Source organism: Gracilinanus agilis, chromosome 6 (assembly GCF_016433145.1).
Source record: "Gracilinanus agilis isolate LMUSP501 chromosome 6, AgileGrace, whole genome shotgun sequence".
NCBI lineage: Eukaryota > Metazoa > Chordata > Mammalia > Didelphimorphia > Didelphidae > Gracilinanus > Gracilinanus agilis.
Window position 1 is genome coordinate 31,328,009 of NC_058135.1, and position 17,604 is coordinate 31,345,612.

At 39.0% G+C, this 17,604-nt stretch overlaps 1 protein-coding gene across 1 annotated transcript in view; it reads left to right on the top strand.

The window, feature by feature from the left end:
* The first annotated feature begins 11,928 nt into the window (after window positions 1–11,928).
* The window catches only part of ADAMTS3 (ADAM metallopeptidase with thrombospondin type 1 motif 3), a 285,453-nt gene continuing 279,777 nt past the window's right edge, over window positions 11,929–17,604 (top strand). The window contains exon 1 of the mRNA XM_044681598.1: window positions 11,929–11,997. Within this exon, the coding sequence (XP_044537533.1) occupies window positions 11,929–11,997 (69 nt within the window). The remainder of the gene's footprint in view (window positions 11,998–17,604) is intronic.

Genomic DNA, 17,604 nt, shown 5'->3' on the forward strand with positions numbered 1-17,604 from the left:
TGCTTGGCATCTATAGGAACCATGTCTTCTTTTAATATTATTGCTTTTTTTGCCCATTTTCTTCCTTTTAGTTATGTGCATTCAGATTCTCAATCACTTATTTCATTTTGATTCCAATTCCTCTTCCATTTCTTTGGTGAGATTTGCCACTGTGGACTCAAACTTTGAATTTTGAAAGTTATTTCTGTTGTTGTAGGCCATAAATTTGACTTTTCTGATTCTCATTTCTCTCTTGAACCATTAGGGAACATCCTGTGATGGTTCCGTATTCTCTTAGGAATCTATAGGTTCTTCTGCTTCATAATGTCTTAATTTTTCATTGTCTTATGATATTTATTCGGAAATGTTAGGATTTATTTAGATGCCCTGAGGCTATCTTCTCTTCTGTTATTAGCATCTTTCTCAAGATTTTTAACCAAGACTTTTTTGCTCCTGAGATCTTCAGAAATTTCAGTCTTTTTTCCCTTTATATGTCCGTATTTTTGACTTTCTGACTTTTCCCCTTTTGATGGTGCATCTGTTGATGGCTGTAGTTCAAGGCTGTATCAGTCACCTCCCATGCTAGAAAATTCACTTTTCAGTAACCTCAGTCTCTGCTGCAAGTGATCTGGGGTGATGGGTGGGGCAGAACTTGCCTTAGCTAGATGCTAGTTCACTTTCCATTAGGCCCAATGAAGCCCTATCCATATATTGGAACCCTCCTTCATTTACTGCTATTCTCTTGTTCCCCGGCAGTGTAATTTTATGTAGGTCTCTTATCCTCTCTTAGGTCCATATCCTCATTTATAAAATGAGAAAGTGGGGGCAGCTGGGTAGCTCAGTGGAGTGAGAGTCAGGCCTAGAGACAGGAGGTCCTAGGTTCAAACCCGGCCTCAGCCACTTCCCAGCTGTGTGACCCTGGGCAAGTCACTTGACCCTCATTGCCCACCCTTACCACTCTTCCACCTGTGAGACAATACACCTAAGTACAAGGGTTTAAAAAAAAAAAAGATAAAATGAGAAAGTGGCCTTTAAAATACCATCTACTTCTAAATCTATCTTACTGTGAACTGCTTATAAATCATGAAAAAAAACCCAACCTTTTCTAAATCTTTTCCACCCTATTTTGGAGTTACCAGCATTATTCATTTCAGAGTCATGGCCACTGAGGACCCATTCTGCTTGAGCTATCAGCCAAATAGCTATCCTCAAGGTGTTTTTTCCCCCTTAAATTAAAGTTCCTGGTTCAGGGGCTTGGGCCTTTCATCAGAGAGCTCTCTTTTCTTTGTGGTGAATATTTCCTATACCTCCTGTGTTGTCCTCTGAAGGCTAGGTTATCCTTAATAATTTTCCCTGTAATGTCTATTTGTCCAATCACTAGCCCAAAAATTGTGGAGTTCCAAGTTTACCACTGTTCCATTTCTAAACCCTTCCCATTCAGCCATGGAGATGAATAGAAAGAGAAAGAGACTAGGCAAAGAGAGAACTAAGCTCATGGCCAAAGCCACTATCTCTTCTACCACCTGCCCAGCCTAGCCATGTAGGCAGAATCAGTTAAAACCTAAAGGAGATTTGAGCTCATCCCTAAAGATATTTGGAACAAAACTAGAAAAAAATCTTTCTCATAATAAAGGTTGTAAAATATTAAATGAGATTACTAAGGGAGGTTGTAGGTCTTCCTTCTTTGGCAGACTTTAAAGCTATTAAGAATTCTTATCTTCCTGGATTTCATTAAATGTGGACCTGGTCAAAAGCAGAAGGATGGACTAGATAACACTTTGAAGTACTTTCTAGTTCTAGGAGTCTACAAAGCAGTCTAAATGTTTTCAGATGGCAGGGGATAGGGAGGGGGATGGAAGACAAGCTTGTATGATTTGACCAAATCCACAGAAAGTGTTTTCTTTTAGAAAAAATTCCCTTTTTTGGTAATTGTTAATTGCCAAAGTAGTTTCAATTCCATTACCATGGATACAAGAACAGTGATAGCTAAGCTTGTTTTTTTTTTTTTTGACACCATAAGGTATCTCAACGATGTTTGTTCAATTTTCCAAATTTTTCAGAACAAAATTAGTTTTTTTCAGTTTTAATTTATTATTTAAACAATCAAATTAAAGAAATTTTTTGGGCTTTACATTAATTACCATCCAAAGTAATTTAATCTTCCTCTTTAGAAGGATTCTTGTTTTTTTTATTACCCATTCCTAGCCTAGAGTCTTTCTCAACATTTTTGTTTTGTCTTTTTCTCCGAAACACTCTTCTAAAACTTTTGGTTATTTAGTCAGTACAGTGGCCCAAGGGACTCACATTTTATTAGCACTTGTTCTATGATAATCATTTAAAAACATACCTTCTTCATCAATGTATGCTATCTTTACATCATATATATTATATATGTTATATACACACATATTTATCTGTATTCATATGTTCTTTTCTTCTCCATTCCCCAGTAAGCCACCCCTTGAATGGATAATTTTAAAAGAAAGGAAAAGGAATAATTAATTAGCAAAATCAAACAAAATATCATCAGAGTCTGAAGGTACATTAATAATCTATACTCAGTCCCTCATCTCTTCAATGAAGAGAAGTTATATTTTATCTACATTTCTTGAGCTTTGCTTGGTCATTATCATTGCCCGGTACAAAACTTCATGTTATTGGAGTTTGCTTTTTTTTTTTTTGTATTCTGCATTATTGTTATTATTACATTTTGTGCATTTGTTATAGTCATGGTATAAGCTTTTTCCCCCCTGGTTGTGTCTGACATTGTATCAATACATATAAGTCTTCCCATCACCCTCAGAATTGTTCATAGTCACTATTTCTTGTAATGATGTTCCATTTGCTCAGCCATTCCCCATTCAAGTTGTCTTGACTTTGTAACTACACAAAATGTGTGATGAAATTTTGATGATTATAAAGCATTTCTTTCTGTCTTTGACCTCTTTGGGGTAAAAGTCTAGCGGTGGAGATTTCTGCATTGAAGCATCAAAGAGTATGAATATTTCCATTAGCTTTTTAACTTAAATCTACTTTGTTTTTCAGAACCATAGGCCAATTTACAGAGCCATCAACATTAGTGTTCTTGTCTTCCTGAAAACCTGCCAGCACTGACTATTTCCATCTTTTGTCATCTTTTCCAGCTTGCTGGAAAAAGCAATGAAACCTCAGAATTGTTTTGATTTTCATTACTCTTAATATTAGTCATTTATTATTCATAATCACTATTATGATAGGGGTAATATTTCACCTATGGTGTGAATTCTTGGTAATAACTGATACTTCATGTATAGCAGAGTCTAAAAGGTTTTGAGTCTTTTGCATATTTTTGGCATGACCATCACAATACCTCCTAATTATCTCTGCCTATCTATGTGAATTTTGAATGCTTTATTCTTGGCTGTAGATTTTCTGCATCCAAATTGTCTTTGCTTTCATTGGCCCACAATCAGCTGAGATGATGTTTGCTGATTACTGATAGAACATGTCTTTTTTTCCATTTATAAAATCACCAATGGAAACCTACCCCCCTTCTTTCCCCCAGACTGCTTTGATTGCCTTAACATTTTGGTATTAGTTGGAATGACTGAGGAAGTTAGGGAAGGGAATATTTGGGCTGAAAAATCCAAGTTATCGATTCCCCCCTCCAATCCTGTCCACACAAGAAATTCCCAATTAATTTTTCAACATCTGGCACATTGCTAATAGGTGCTAAAAATACCTCTTCTTTTTTTGTAAGTGGGAGAGTTTGAACCTGTGATTTTTATCAGTTTAAAGAACTCCTGGTATGCAAGCTCTCTCTCCAGATAAACCTTCCCTCAGTGGTCCTGGTGTAGACTGCTTGGTGTTATGACTTCCTCCTTCCTTTGCTTATCAATAATTGGAGCATCTGCATCCTCACACTTGTCCAAAACAATTAAAACGGGGCAGCTGGGTAGCTCAGTGGAGTGAGAGTCAGGCCTAGAGACAGGAGGTCCTAGGTTCAAACCCGGCCTCAGCCACTTCCCAGCTGTGTGACCCTGGGCAAGTCACTTGACTCCCATTGCCCACCCTTACCAATCTTCCACCTATGAGACAATACACCGAAGTACAAAGGCTAAAAAAACCCCAAAAAAACCAATTAAAACTACTTTCTTTTGTTGTTGTTTTTTTTTTTTGTCATTATACTTTCCGGTGAATTAAAAAAATTTTTATAGAAGAACTGGGATCCACAGGTAATTATTTTAATAGGAAGTCTTCAGTTTTATTCTTAGATACCTTTGGGATGACTTGAGTTAATTAGGTCTCTTATTAATCTTCCCCTAAACTATTTTTTCCTTCCACTGCTTCTCACTATGAGACACCAGTGTTCATAATATTTCACAATACTTTTCAGTATAAGTTTGCAAATTAGTTCATATTCTAAATTGATGTTCATGGTTGTCATTTAATAAATAATGATTGTGTCAATTGTATCATGCATGAAAAGACATTGCAGAGCCTCCTGAATGAGTTGCACAATCATTCCAAAGAGTTTGACCTCTATTTTCATTGAGGAAAATACTAAATAGATTAAAAAAATATTGTCCAGACCATCCAATGAGAATTGATGGACATTCTATATCTTCCACTGGTTATTCTCATTGTCAAGAAAAAACTAGGAAGATGAACAGGTTGGGTGAGTGCGTCCTTCGTGCTAAAATTGTGAAAGGAGATTAACAAGAGTTGTACAGGATGAACTAACATGGCTGGATGGCAATCACCTCATTCATGAGATTATGAATCTATTAGAGGTTCTGAGGGAGAACATCCAATTTCCTTAAAACACAGGACATTGTGTTCTATATTACCAATATATAAAATGCTAAGGAATGCTGATGCATAAAAATTATGTGTCCTACAGTAATAGACTGCAAAAACACATTGATATTGGGAGTGCCTTGATAGAGGAGATCCTATTTCAGCTTTTCCTGGTGTTCCCACCACTTAGCCCAGTATTTGACACATAATAACTGCTTAATCAATGCTCATTGACCCATTGGCAATAATAAGCACTCATGCCACACTGTGAGAAATTTAATTGTCTAATATTCTATTATTCTCTAACTAATAATTTCTCTTAATAGAGAATCTTGGGGATTATCTCGGCCCTGGGCATTTTCTCTGACTGTCCTCCCATCCTGAGAATGCTCTGTCTCCTCATCTCTGCCTCCTGACTTCCTTCAAGTCTCAACTAAAGGTCTGCTTTCTATCTTTTCCAGTCCTCTTCCATCTTAATGCCTTTCCTCTGAGATTATCCCTCATCTATTCTTTATATATCTTGCTTGTTCACATTTGTTTGTTGTGTTTCCCATTAGAATGTAAACTTTTTGAGTGTAGGGACTATTTTTTGCCTTTCTTTATATCTGTAGTACACAGCACAGTGCTTGGCACATAGTAGGAAATTAATACCTGCCAGTTGACTAACTGATCAATCTCATCTGATCCCTACCATCCTGTAAGGGAAATGATTTTATTATCTCCATTTTATAGAAGAGGAAATTGATGCTGAGAGAACTTAACCACTTACTCACTGTCACACAGCCAGTAAATATCTGAGAACAGATTTGAAATAAGGCCTTTCTGCCTCCAGGTCTAGTGCTCTATCCATTGTCCCACTTAGTTTTCCCTAGACTCTGTTTTGTTAGCTACCCCTGGGCTGACATTTTATCCAGCTTTGGGGAATAAAAATAATGGTTGCAGGTTGTTCCTCTGATCTGGCAAGCAAGACCCTTCCCATTGAAGTGGAATGCTGTTATTAGGTCCAAAGACAGAGAAAATTAAGGACTGCTATTAGGTTTTAGTTTTCACTTAATACCTCTACTAGTGTATCCTCTGATAATTCTCAGTAAAGGTATAATTAGCATGTCTATACTTCGAATGTATTAAGTTTTTGATGGATCTGAGACTTTTGAGGTCCCTTAGGGATAATTCAACCAAGTCTCAATTCAATGTTACCCTACTAACTAGAATATGTAGAATTTTTTTTAAACATTTATAAACCCTGAGAAAGATTTCCTTGTAATGGAAAATAAATTAGGACCCCAAGAAGTTCAGCAAATTATTATTAATCAGTGACAGAGGCTAGAGTAAAAGCAGAGTTCTTGGCTGACTATGGTTGACCTAAGAAATAATTTTAATTTATGCTTCTTTGGGAGCTCAAATCAAAAGCTCCTTAGTGTTACCTTAGATTTAAATCCCCTCCGGTGGGTAGATCCATTATGGCTCCTACATTGAGCTACTTGGCTTCCATTTTTCTCATTCATTGAAGTTTCCTGTTTGTAACATGCATGTGTGTATTAGATTTTTAAAACTCTAAGCAGTGTGAAAGAGCTATTTTTCTGCGTATAGCATTTTGAACTATTCAGAGATAAATATTTAGCCTTAATTTACCTTTATAAAGAGTTAAATGGAAGATAAAACTAAGTTAAGAAAATTTCCCAAACACACCTCTTTTTTAATAAAGAAAAAGTATTATGGTTTTCTAAGAAAGCATGTCAAGTCATTCATTATTTGCTTACTATTAACAACAACAAGAGGTAAGTGCTGGGGAGACAAATATAATCATAACTAGAAACCAGTCCTTGCTCTCATAAAGTTTACTTTCCAATGGGGAACATAATGTATAAAAGTGAGATAAAAGACTAAGGATTATAAGATGCTGTTAAGTTCCATAGTATGGTATATTAAATGCTTCACTTGAATTTTCAAAGATCCCAGAGTTAAATCTTGCCACAGACATGTACTGGACCTAAATGAAGTACTATGGGATGTCCTGGGAGGACTAGCACCTCTGGTATGAGGGTCTGCCAAGTGTTTTTCAGGGCTGATCATCCTCCTTTGCTGTCTATCTTTCACCCAACCCTAACCTGTGGCTTCAAGAAGTTGTACCATGCACAGCAGCAGCCACACTCTTGGCAGATGGGCTAAGCAAGATTGAGGGTAAGTACCAGGCCTGCGATCCATAGGTGAATTAGGAGGATGTCTGCCCCCAAGCAATAGAAGACTTCCTTCAGCTGAATGAGTGAATAAGAACAGTTATCCTCATGAGGATGGTTAAAGTAGGTGCTTTGGAGTCCTTAGAACTTGGTCAGACATTAAGATGCCAAGGTTTTTATCCACTGCATCCTGGGCCATCCCAGGTAGTTATTTGAAAACAAATATAATCTGAAATCTCATATAACTGGGACTTAATCAATTTGAGCTTCCTAGTCAGTTGGATGATTTTTATAGGCTCTGATGAGGATGGAGAAAGCACTTCTCTCTAGATTCGGAATACAGACCTGGACATTGGAATCTTGTTTATAAGACACTGACAACAGCCCAAACTCCATAATGATTAAAGCTGCATTTAAGATGATCAACTCAGGAGAATAGGCTCTTTACCTTTTTTTCTGTTTAGAAGATAGATTGACCCTGAGCAGATCACCTTTAGCCGTTGGGGATAGGTGAGATTGGGCCTTTGCTTAGCCCCTTTCCTCCAGAATTTAAAAGAGCTATGGTGAGGTAGGAGGATAGAAGATTTCCATGGGCTCACTCCAAGTTCTCTAAGTTAGATCTGAGACTACACTGAACTATTTGTTGGTAAACGAACTTTCCCAGCCAAAAAAATGGTAGTGGCCAAGCGATTCCTCACATGGACTGGAGGGTCTTTCATGAATAGTGTAAATTCCAACCTCCCATATAGAAAGGGCCACGTGATTTCAGTGCTTTGGGCGGCATTATTTGAGAGTCTGTCCTTCTACCAAAGAAGGGTGATTTCCTGGGACAGTGCCAGTCTTGGAGATTACCCCTTAGGTGTTTCTAAGTTCAAGAGTTCCCAAGATTGAGAATATAGGCAAAAGAGATCAAAACACAGACAGACAGACAGTTTTGCCTCTTGGGGAAAAGGGAATTGTTCACATAATTCTGAAGGAGCATCCTTTTTGGAAAGCAAAATCATAACAATTGAGGGCAATATGTCTGAATTTTATCAGGTTTCATAATTACAGTGAATGATTTACATGGTGTATGGCTGGCTGATAGAAAGTCCTCAAATTATTTTCCTCATCTGTGGGAAGTCTAAATCACAGAGTAGTGCAATGTTTGATTTGTGAGGAAACTGTGTGAAACCCTATGAGAAAGTAGGAATCACTGAAATCTCAAATTGTTGCCATAGATAGTAGCTCTAATTTCATTTCTCTTCTGAGAGGGGCTTAGGGGATATTTTAACACTTTATGTGTTTACATATGTGTTTATGAGCTTTGGGGAGTCTTTGGCATCTTTATGTTTTCTGTCCAGTGAAATAAAGGCTGTCATCCTCTATATGTATTGTTACCTTGAATGCTTTCATGGGAGCTGGGGATTTCTTTAGCCTGCTCATACCTGAGTTAAATAAGACATGAATTACATGTAGTTTTATTTTGAAATTTCCATGGAAATTCAGCAATAAGGGTTATAATGAATGAAAGAGAAAAAACGGCTCTCCTGTGATTAGTCTTCTTCAATCTTGGTTCAGGTGAGGTCATAATTGGTGGCTGTGTTACAGGTTTTGAGGCTATGTCTGACTTTTCTTCCCTGCAACAGAGAGGTATGAGATATGCTGTTCATCACCACTAGGCTTAGCGGTGAGCTCTTGCAAGTGGATATTTCCAGTGAAGTAGGGCTCTGATTGGAGATCTCAATTCATTATAAATGAACAGGCTTCTATCTTGTGCAATACCTTCACTTCTGAGGAAAACATTGGATATTGTTTATGGAAGGAAATAAATAAACATATTTTAAACTCCTGTTATATTAACCTCCTGACAGGCACTATGCTAAGTACTTTACAAATATCTTCTCTTTTTAACCTAATAACAACTCTGGGGATTTTTATGATGCACATTTTATGACTGAGGAAATTGAGGCACATAGAGGTTGAGTGACTTGCCCCACACAACTAGCCTAAGTGCCTGAGACCCAATTTGAATTTAGGTCTTTCTGACTCCAGGCCCAGTTATCCATTCTATCCCTAGTTATGAGAGTTTCTTCTATTTGATAAATTGGGTGAAGGGAGCTGGGGCAGGGTGGAACTCATATTCTAGCTCGCAGGAAGAATGTGGGTGAGAAGAAAGGGATAGTATAGTAAAAAAGCTCTCAATTGGTGTTTCTCAGACAATGTCAAAGGACTGCTCAAAACACTAGTTTGTAAAGGAAGTTTGTAAAGAGAAATTTGTTTACAAGGTAAACATGCAATATTAATATGATTCCTAATTTAAAAATACTTATTGATGGCAAATCATTGCAACCTTCTGACAAAGCAAATTGAAGGCAACATTGTTTAACTAAGAAGTAAATCCTAAGGAGTTTCAAGAAATCAGAGGCCCAGGCTCTTCCTCTCCTCTCAAGAAGAGAAAAATGAATCCCTACATATAGAATTGAGATACATCTCTATAAAGGTATATATGTACATATATACTAAAGGCATATAGGTGGTACAAGGGGGATATAGGTGGTACAAGGGACAGAGTGCTGCATCTGGAAGATGGAGCTCAAGTGCAATCTCAGACATTAGCTATGTGACCTTCGGCAAGTTATGTAACCTCCCTTTGTTCATCTATAAAATGGGGGCAAGGCAGCTAAGTACCACAGTGAATAGAACTTTGGGCTTGGAATTCAAATTTTGTAGACCCTTACTAGTTGGGTCACTTAACTTGATTTATCTCAGTTTCCTCATCTGTAAAATGAGCTAGAGAAGGAAACGGCAAACCACACCAGAGATGTAACTGTGCCTTCAGAAAGACCTGAGTTCAAATCCAGCCTTAGACATTTTCTACTTGTGTGACCCTGGGCAAGTCACTTAATCTCTGATTACCTGGAGAGAGTATCCACTGGAGAAGAAAATGCAAACTAGTATACCTGCCAAGAATACCCAGGGATAGCTAGATGGGGTCTTGAAGAGTTGGACAACACTGAGCAAAAGCAACAAAAATGGGGATAATAACACATTCAAATGAGATAATAACCCAGTGTCCAGCAAATAGAAAGTGCTGCATTGACTCTTTTTGTTCTTTGTTATTGACATGCCTTTAACTATACTATCTATATTGACAGAACAATAGAAAAATAAAATCTGGGGCCAGTCCCCCTTTTTATCATTTGCTTCAATCTTATCATACTGGTGTCATCCATATGCAACAGAATTGGCATCACTTAATTCAATTCAGCAAACACTTATTAATGCCTTCTATGTCTAGGTGGGGGGGGGGGGCAAAGAGTCTGAGGGCAGATTTGAACCCAGGACCTTCAGATCTCTTGGTCTGAATAGTATCTCAAACTTGAGTCCCTGGACCTAAATAAAAGGAATGGAGTATATATAACTAAAAGGATTTCAGGACGCAAGTTCAAAAAACCCCGTTTTATTTTACACATTTAAAAACATGTGAGTTAGCTGCCTGCCCAAAAAGATCAAAGACACAGAAGAAGATTACATTTCCCTGCTTGAGAGTTTAGGGAAAGTGCAAAAATAGGAGTATATCCAGAGTTTGGCACAGCGCCTGGCACTCAGTAGAAGTTTAATAAGTGCTAGTTGACTGACTGACTTTAGGGAGAGAAATCATTTTCTACTACCTGTTATATTAATTATATTGTTAACATATATATTAATTAATACTTTAAAATTTTGCTGAAAAAATGTGCACAAAGAAGGGAAGGTGGCCAACGCACCCTCAAAGGGTCAATCAAAGCAAGAAGCATTTATTTAGCGCCTACTAGATCCAAGGAACCGAGCAAAAGTAGAGCAGCGTAAACTTTTATTTCTGCCTGGAGGTGAGGCAAAGCCTACCCTTTGCCAGCCTTAGCTGGCTCTAGCATGTTTTTTCCCTCCCAGGGTCAAGCTCGGGACCCCACAGCGGAAGGAATCCCGTGGCACGGAGAACAATCTTTGGGTACTTCTGGGGTCCTCCTTGGGAGCAGGGCTTCTCCAGGCAGTCCAGTCCCTGGAGATGCATTTCCTCCAGCGTCCCCCTAGGATTCAGCAGCCCCCTCGGCTTCCTGGATCTACTCCATGCTTTCTCTGGGTTTGCAGGGGTCAGCTCCAACCCCAAATGACCAGCTCGAGCCCTTGGCCCGCCTCCGGGAAAGCAATCGGGCGCTACTGGAGGTCTATCTGAGCGACTCGCCGCGCACATACATGCATGCATGCACACGCAGGATCATGCGTGCGTGCGTGCGTGTGTGTGTGTGTGTGTGTGTGTCTGTGACGTGGGCAGGGGCAGCTCCCACCGCGGTGGTGCAGGGAGGAGCTCGTGCTGCTTTATTAGCGCCCCGCAGGTTGCAATGAGGGAGCAGACTGCAGCTCCGAGAGCCACGAGAATCGGCAAGGGGCGCTCTCCTTCCTCCGCCCCCCCAACCCCCACCCCGCGCCTCCCGCCCCCGCCCCCGGGGCTGGCTGCCTCCCTCCCTCTGCCTCTTTCTCTCCCTCTTTTCTCCTTTTTCCCTTTTGCTAACACCAGACCCAGGCGTCCTCGGCTCTGCCCGGAGGGACTAGGACCTATTGAAATACGCAGGGCAAACCCCAACTAAAACCCAACTGCTTAGGGCTAGCGCTGAGAGCCGCCCTTCAGCCCTTTCCTCCTCCTTCCTGACCAGCCTCTCTTCTCTCTTTCTCACTCACTCACTCACTCACTCACTCACTCTCCTTTTTCTCCTTCTTGCACACTGGGTTTAAGAGGAAAGAGGGGAGAGAAGCTGCAGAGGAGGAGGAGGGGGAGGGGTGGAGAAGGAGGCTGGGATAAAAGCTCAAATTTCATTTTCGGTGAAGGGAAGCACAGAAGAGCAAGTCTTTTTTATTTTTTCCCTTTTTAAAAAAAGAAACTTTTTTTGGGTTGTTGTTGCTGTTCCCCCTCCCCCCGCCCCCTTCTGGGGAGTTTTGCTTTGCCCAAGTAGTTGAAAAGTGAAATCGACTCGTGATGGTCCTCCTGTCACTTTGGTTGGTAGCAGCCGCTCTGATAGAGGTTAGGACTTCTGCTGATGGACAAGTAAGTGGAACGAACAAACAAACAAACTCAACTTTTCCTCCCCTTTTCCCCCTTCCAAGAGTTGATTTCTCCTCCCACTCTCAGCTATCTTTTGCAGAAAGCCAAAAGTGTTTTTTTTTTTTTTTTTTAAGATTGGTTCAGGATGGATGGATGTGTGTGTGTGTGTGTGTGTGTGTGTGTGTGTGTGTTTTAAAAACAATAGCTGCATGAAATTTCAGAAAATCTTGCTGGAGCCCAGGGCTTGTCACAGATATGACTTACCCCACTGTGCAGCAATCAGATGAATCTTTGGGGGCAAATTTCCATCTACCTTTTGGCAGTCCCGGCATCCACCTCCCCTCAAGTGTCAGCTCATGAATGAGAACCTGAAGGAAAGTTTCCCTAATCTCTTCCTTTTGCTTCCTTCGGTTCCATCTGGTTTTCCCTGGATTTTCTTTCTTCTATGGTTGTAATTGACCAGGATAGACCCAGCAGACAGTTATACACGTGTCCACGGAGAATCGCTGCCCGGTTTGGGGTCTGAGAGATGGGGACGTGGGGGGGGGGCGCCTGGAAATATTTCCTGACTTTTACACTTTCTTGCCCCACCACCCTACCCAGGTTCCAGTTCCTCTTCTTTCCTCCCTCCTCCACAGCCCCTTCCTCTACAGCTCTCTCTCCTCACCTCCACCCCCACCCCCTTTCAAAAAGCTAAGTTCTGTTTTCTTTTTATCTCTTCTCGCCCCTTCCCCCACTTTTTGGAGACTCAAGGTGAACACTGTAAACTTAGATGAGTCCTTGAGAACTCTAAATCGAAGGAAGGAGTTGCGTTTTATAAATTAAATATGGACAGGAAGACTGTGGTTATGCACACATGCAGACTTTCTTTGCTGAGTGTGCTTCACATCTCCTGTCTGCCTGCTTTGAGCCAAAGCTATAAGCTAGAAAAACTGATTTGTTGTGATTCTGCAGCTCAGGTCCCAGGAGTTCTGTCCTCTTTAATGACAGATCTCAACCCCAGGGGCCTCCTGCAACCCTACCTCTTCCAGCCTTTGTAATTTAAAGACTTCCTTTCCTGACCAAAATCTTCTTGGTTTTAATCCTTTAAACCTGGCCCAGCTTCAGTGATTTTCAAAATAGGACATTCAGTGTTAAGATGAGTTGCGTCCATGAGTTGGTAATATATATGTTGAGATGTGTATAAATATGCAGATATACTGACACGTTTATAGACAGCATCACTGATGAATTAAGGCAGGAAAAACAAAACAAAACACTGCTTTGGTGACTAGCTACTTTCTAAAAATCATTAATTGAAGGGGGGAAAAAACCTTCAGAAAAAATGTCACTTGACAGGACCTCAAATAACTTTTTTTTCTTTCTTTTTTTCTCTTTCCCTTTTCAGGCGGGTAATGAAGGAGTGGTGCCAATAGGTAAGCATCCTCGATTATTTTCACACTGTAAAGTATCAAGTAAACCTGACAGGTTATTTTGGAAATGTTTCTGAGGGGTATCCTCAGATTTAGTTACTAACATCATTCATTAGTAATCTGATCTCCAATCTTTATCTGTATGGTTAAATTGACAACTTTTCTTTTTTTGTTTATTTCCCACATTTTTCTTTCTTTCTTTTTTTTTTTTTTAATTTTTAAACCCTTAACTTCTGTGTATTGACTTATAGGTGGAAGATTGGCAAGGGTAGGCAATGGGGGTCAAGTGACTTGCCCAGGGTCACACAGCTGGGAAGTGTCTGAGGCCGGATTTGAACTTCGGACCTCCTGTCTCTAGGCCTGGCTCTCAATCCACTGAGCTACCCAGCTGCCCCCCACCCGCCCACATTTCTTTTTTCTTTTGTAGTTAGCAGGAAATTAAGTTCTTAATTTCTTTTTGAAAAATTTTTTTCTCAAAATTATTTATTTATCATAGATATGTATGTGTATATGTATATTACATATAGTGTGTGTGCATATTCGTTTCTTCATTGTTTTCATTATTAGATTGTGAGCCCCTTGAGGGCAGGGACTGTCTTTTGCCCCTTTTTGTATCTTCAGCTCTTAGCACAGTGTCTGGTACATAATGGATGCTTAATAGCTTAAAAATTGTTTATGGATTGACAGACTGATTATAGGATTCCAAAAACCTTAAATTTATTATAAAAGTTTCACTCATTATTATGATGTACTTCTAGAGTGAATAGTATCTATTATAATACACACAGGTAACATAATTATAATAACTTATTACTGACATTCTTGCAAACAGAAGAAAATATTCTTTAGTGCAACAAGCTAGATTCTCCTTCATTGCTTTCTTTAATCCTTGTAGTTATCTGGAGAAAAATTAACTCTTTAGGGAAAGAATTTGTCTCAGTGACATAACTAGAAATGGTATAGAGTCACCTGCATATAATCACTGATGGGGAGAAATTCTAGCATTTTGTTACCATTAAGAGATAATTAGGAATTCTATTCCCAAACTGGTAAGTGTTGATCCATTAGGTCTTTTATCTTGAGCAATGAAAGCAAGTCATAGATCTTGTGGAGTAGGAAGAAAAGAAAGTTTTTGTTTTTATTTTAGGCATGTGGTCTTTACAAATTTTGTTGTAAAGTTTTTTTTTCAGTTGTATCTAACTCTTTGTGACCCCATTTGGGATTTTCTTGGCCAAGATACTGGAGCGATTTACCATTTCCTTCTGCAGCTCACTTTAGAGATGAGGAAACTGAGGCAAAGTGACTTGCCCAGGGTCACACATCTATTGAGTGTCTGAGACTACATTTGAATTCAGAGATAAGAGTTTTTCTGGCTCTAAATCTGGTGATCTACCTATTGCACTCATCTGCCTACCTGCTCAACTCTTTACAAATAGTTATTGATACTTTCTTTTTATCAGTAACGTAACTCATATGATTCAGAAATGAGTGTAGATTTTAGGTCCCTTCCACTTTTTAGTCTTAGGAACTTTCTAAAAGGGACTTTTAACTAGCTGTAAAATCTGTAATTGACTCAGCAGGGAACTCCTGGTGTGGGAATTCCCTGCCCACCAAATCAGTCTCTGACTTGATAAATGAATCCAACAGAGCTGCCAGAGTGAAAAGTTTCAAATTTTGCTTCTGAAACATAATAACCATGTGGTCCTGGGCAAGACCCTAAACTCTCAAGGCAACTCTTAATTTGCTACTGTGGAGGGAGTTCTTTAAGATGCTTCATCACAACTCTGGGACCAAATAGAATGATATAAGAATTTATTAAATGATATTCAGATTACAACTAAATGGCTCCATGGGTAGAGCACTGGGCCTGGTGTCAGGAAGAACCGAGTTCAAATCCAGCCTCAGACACTAGATGTGTGATTTTGGGAAGTCATTTAATCTGTTTGCCTTAGTTTCTTTATCTGTAAAATGGAAACAAGGTAGCACAGTGGATAGAGCACTGGATTTAGACTCAAGAAGTTTAATTTTCATTAATTCAAGTCTGGCCTCAGACACTTCCTAGCCATGTAGGCAAGCTCTGATTGCCTGACAAAAGCCACCACTGGAGAAGGAAATGCAAACCACTACACTATCCTTGCCAAGAAAACCCCATGACTAGCTATGGTCCATAGGGTTGTGAAGAGTCAGATGTGAGTGAAAGCCACCAACAATTCCTTATAGTATTCCAATTATGCAGGTAGTGCAAAGGTTATCATTCTCATGTTACACATAAACAGAGGAAACTCAAATGTCTCGACTCCAAATCCACCATACTTTCTATTACTGCATCATGCAACTTTTGCATCAACTTGGGGGGCTTAAAAGGAAGTTTTCTTCAATAACCTATTGATTATTTAAAAAAAATCTTCCATTCCTTGACTTATTTTAAGATTATCCATTCCTCTGGGAATATTATTCCACTTAAAAGTTCAACTTGTTTGAGATGAGACTGGTGTTACTTACAAGCAGATTGCTCCAGTTTAGGGTATGGTCCTGATTTTTTACTACCATTATCAATAATGGATGGAAAACTGACCTAGGAAATAGGAAGATTTAGGGTTCAAGTCCCATCTTTGACCCATATAGTCTGAATGACCCTGGGCAAATCTTTAAACGTTTTGTGATCTAGGAAACTCTTTAACAAACTAGAAGTTGCATTAGTAGAGAGAGTTTCCTCATCTGGAAGTTCCCTTTCTTCACTGTAACCATAGGACCAGACCCTAAATCTACTATGAATAATTATTTTAAGAATTATTACCCAAAAACTAAGTTGACTCTTTCCAGGGAAGGGATGAAAGAGTGAAACAGAGGGCAGAAAGAGAAAAAAATTCATGTATGCATTAATGACTATCTTAGATATTTATCCCATGTTATAAAATCTAGGTTTAGCTATTTCCAAATAAGTAAAGGGAAACAAGCCCCCTTTGGGGGTTTGAAGGTAGTGCTACTCTCTCTTTTTCTCTCTCTGATGCTAATGCATGTGAGATGTCATTTAAGATTTGTGTTTCAGTCATTTTTCTAACTATTTTGGCAAAGCACTGTTTACAGATAATTTTCTTTAGAAAACTTTATGTAGATTCTTTTCACTGTAGGGATGGGTTTCATAAAATGGATATATCAATATTTAGATAGCTTTTCTTGCTTAAAAAGAGTATATGTCTTTCTTTTGCATAGTTATTTGAATGTGACACAGTGGATAGACCATCAGGCTGGGAGTCAAGAAGACATGAATTAAAATCCCATTTCAGACGTTTATTAGCTGTGCAACCTTTAACTTCTATTTTCTTCAGTTTCGTCAACTATAAAATCATAACAGCACTTATTTCCCATACGCTTTCTACTTCTCTCATAATTCCCCCGAATCCTTCCCTCCCCTTCCTTTTCCCACCCTTCCCTTTCTATTTCCCCTTCTATCCCACTCCATCCCATAGAGTGTGGACTCTTTAAAGTAGTTTTGCCTTTTTGAATTGGTCAGCACAATGCCTGGTGTATTAAATACCATAATAGGTACTTAATAATTGGTTACTGGTAATGATGATGATGATGAGTTGTTGGCTTCTCAGAGATGCTATTGACAGGTGATCTTATATTTGTTTGTCTTAATGTGTATACTTTTCTAACATAGGAGATGAATGGAATTGCACAGGACTGATTCATTTAGAAACAATTGAATTTATTTTATTATCATCCATTTGACTTTTTCAAATGTCTATAGTAGATATAGACACTTAGTAAATGTTTATTTATTGATTGATGTAAACCATAGTAAGTTGAATAGGGAAACAGTGGTTATAGATATTTATCTGATCCGTGGTGATGAGGAAGAGGGCAAAGGTTCTAACTTTCTTCTCATACTACCCATTGGGAAAATGTGGGATTTTTTCTTGGTCAAATGACTCAGATTCCAGTCTTGACCCATTTCTTCATCCCCACCTCCATCAGAGACAACATGCATGCCTGTGTGCTATGATGTGACTAGCCTAATCCCCCTCTTCCTCCAAAAATCCTTTAATTTCTGACTCATGAAATGGAATTGTAGGCTTCTTGGGGGGTAATTATGGGTACTTTTGCTGACTGTCATTATTGGGTAATGAAGATAAGTTTTGGTGACACACCAAGTTTGAGACATCTGAGCATGCTATAAAAACTCACAAATCTG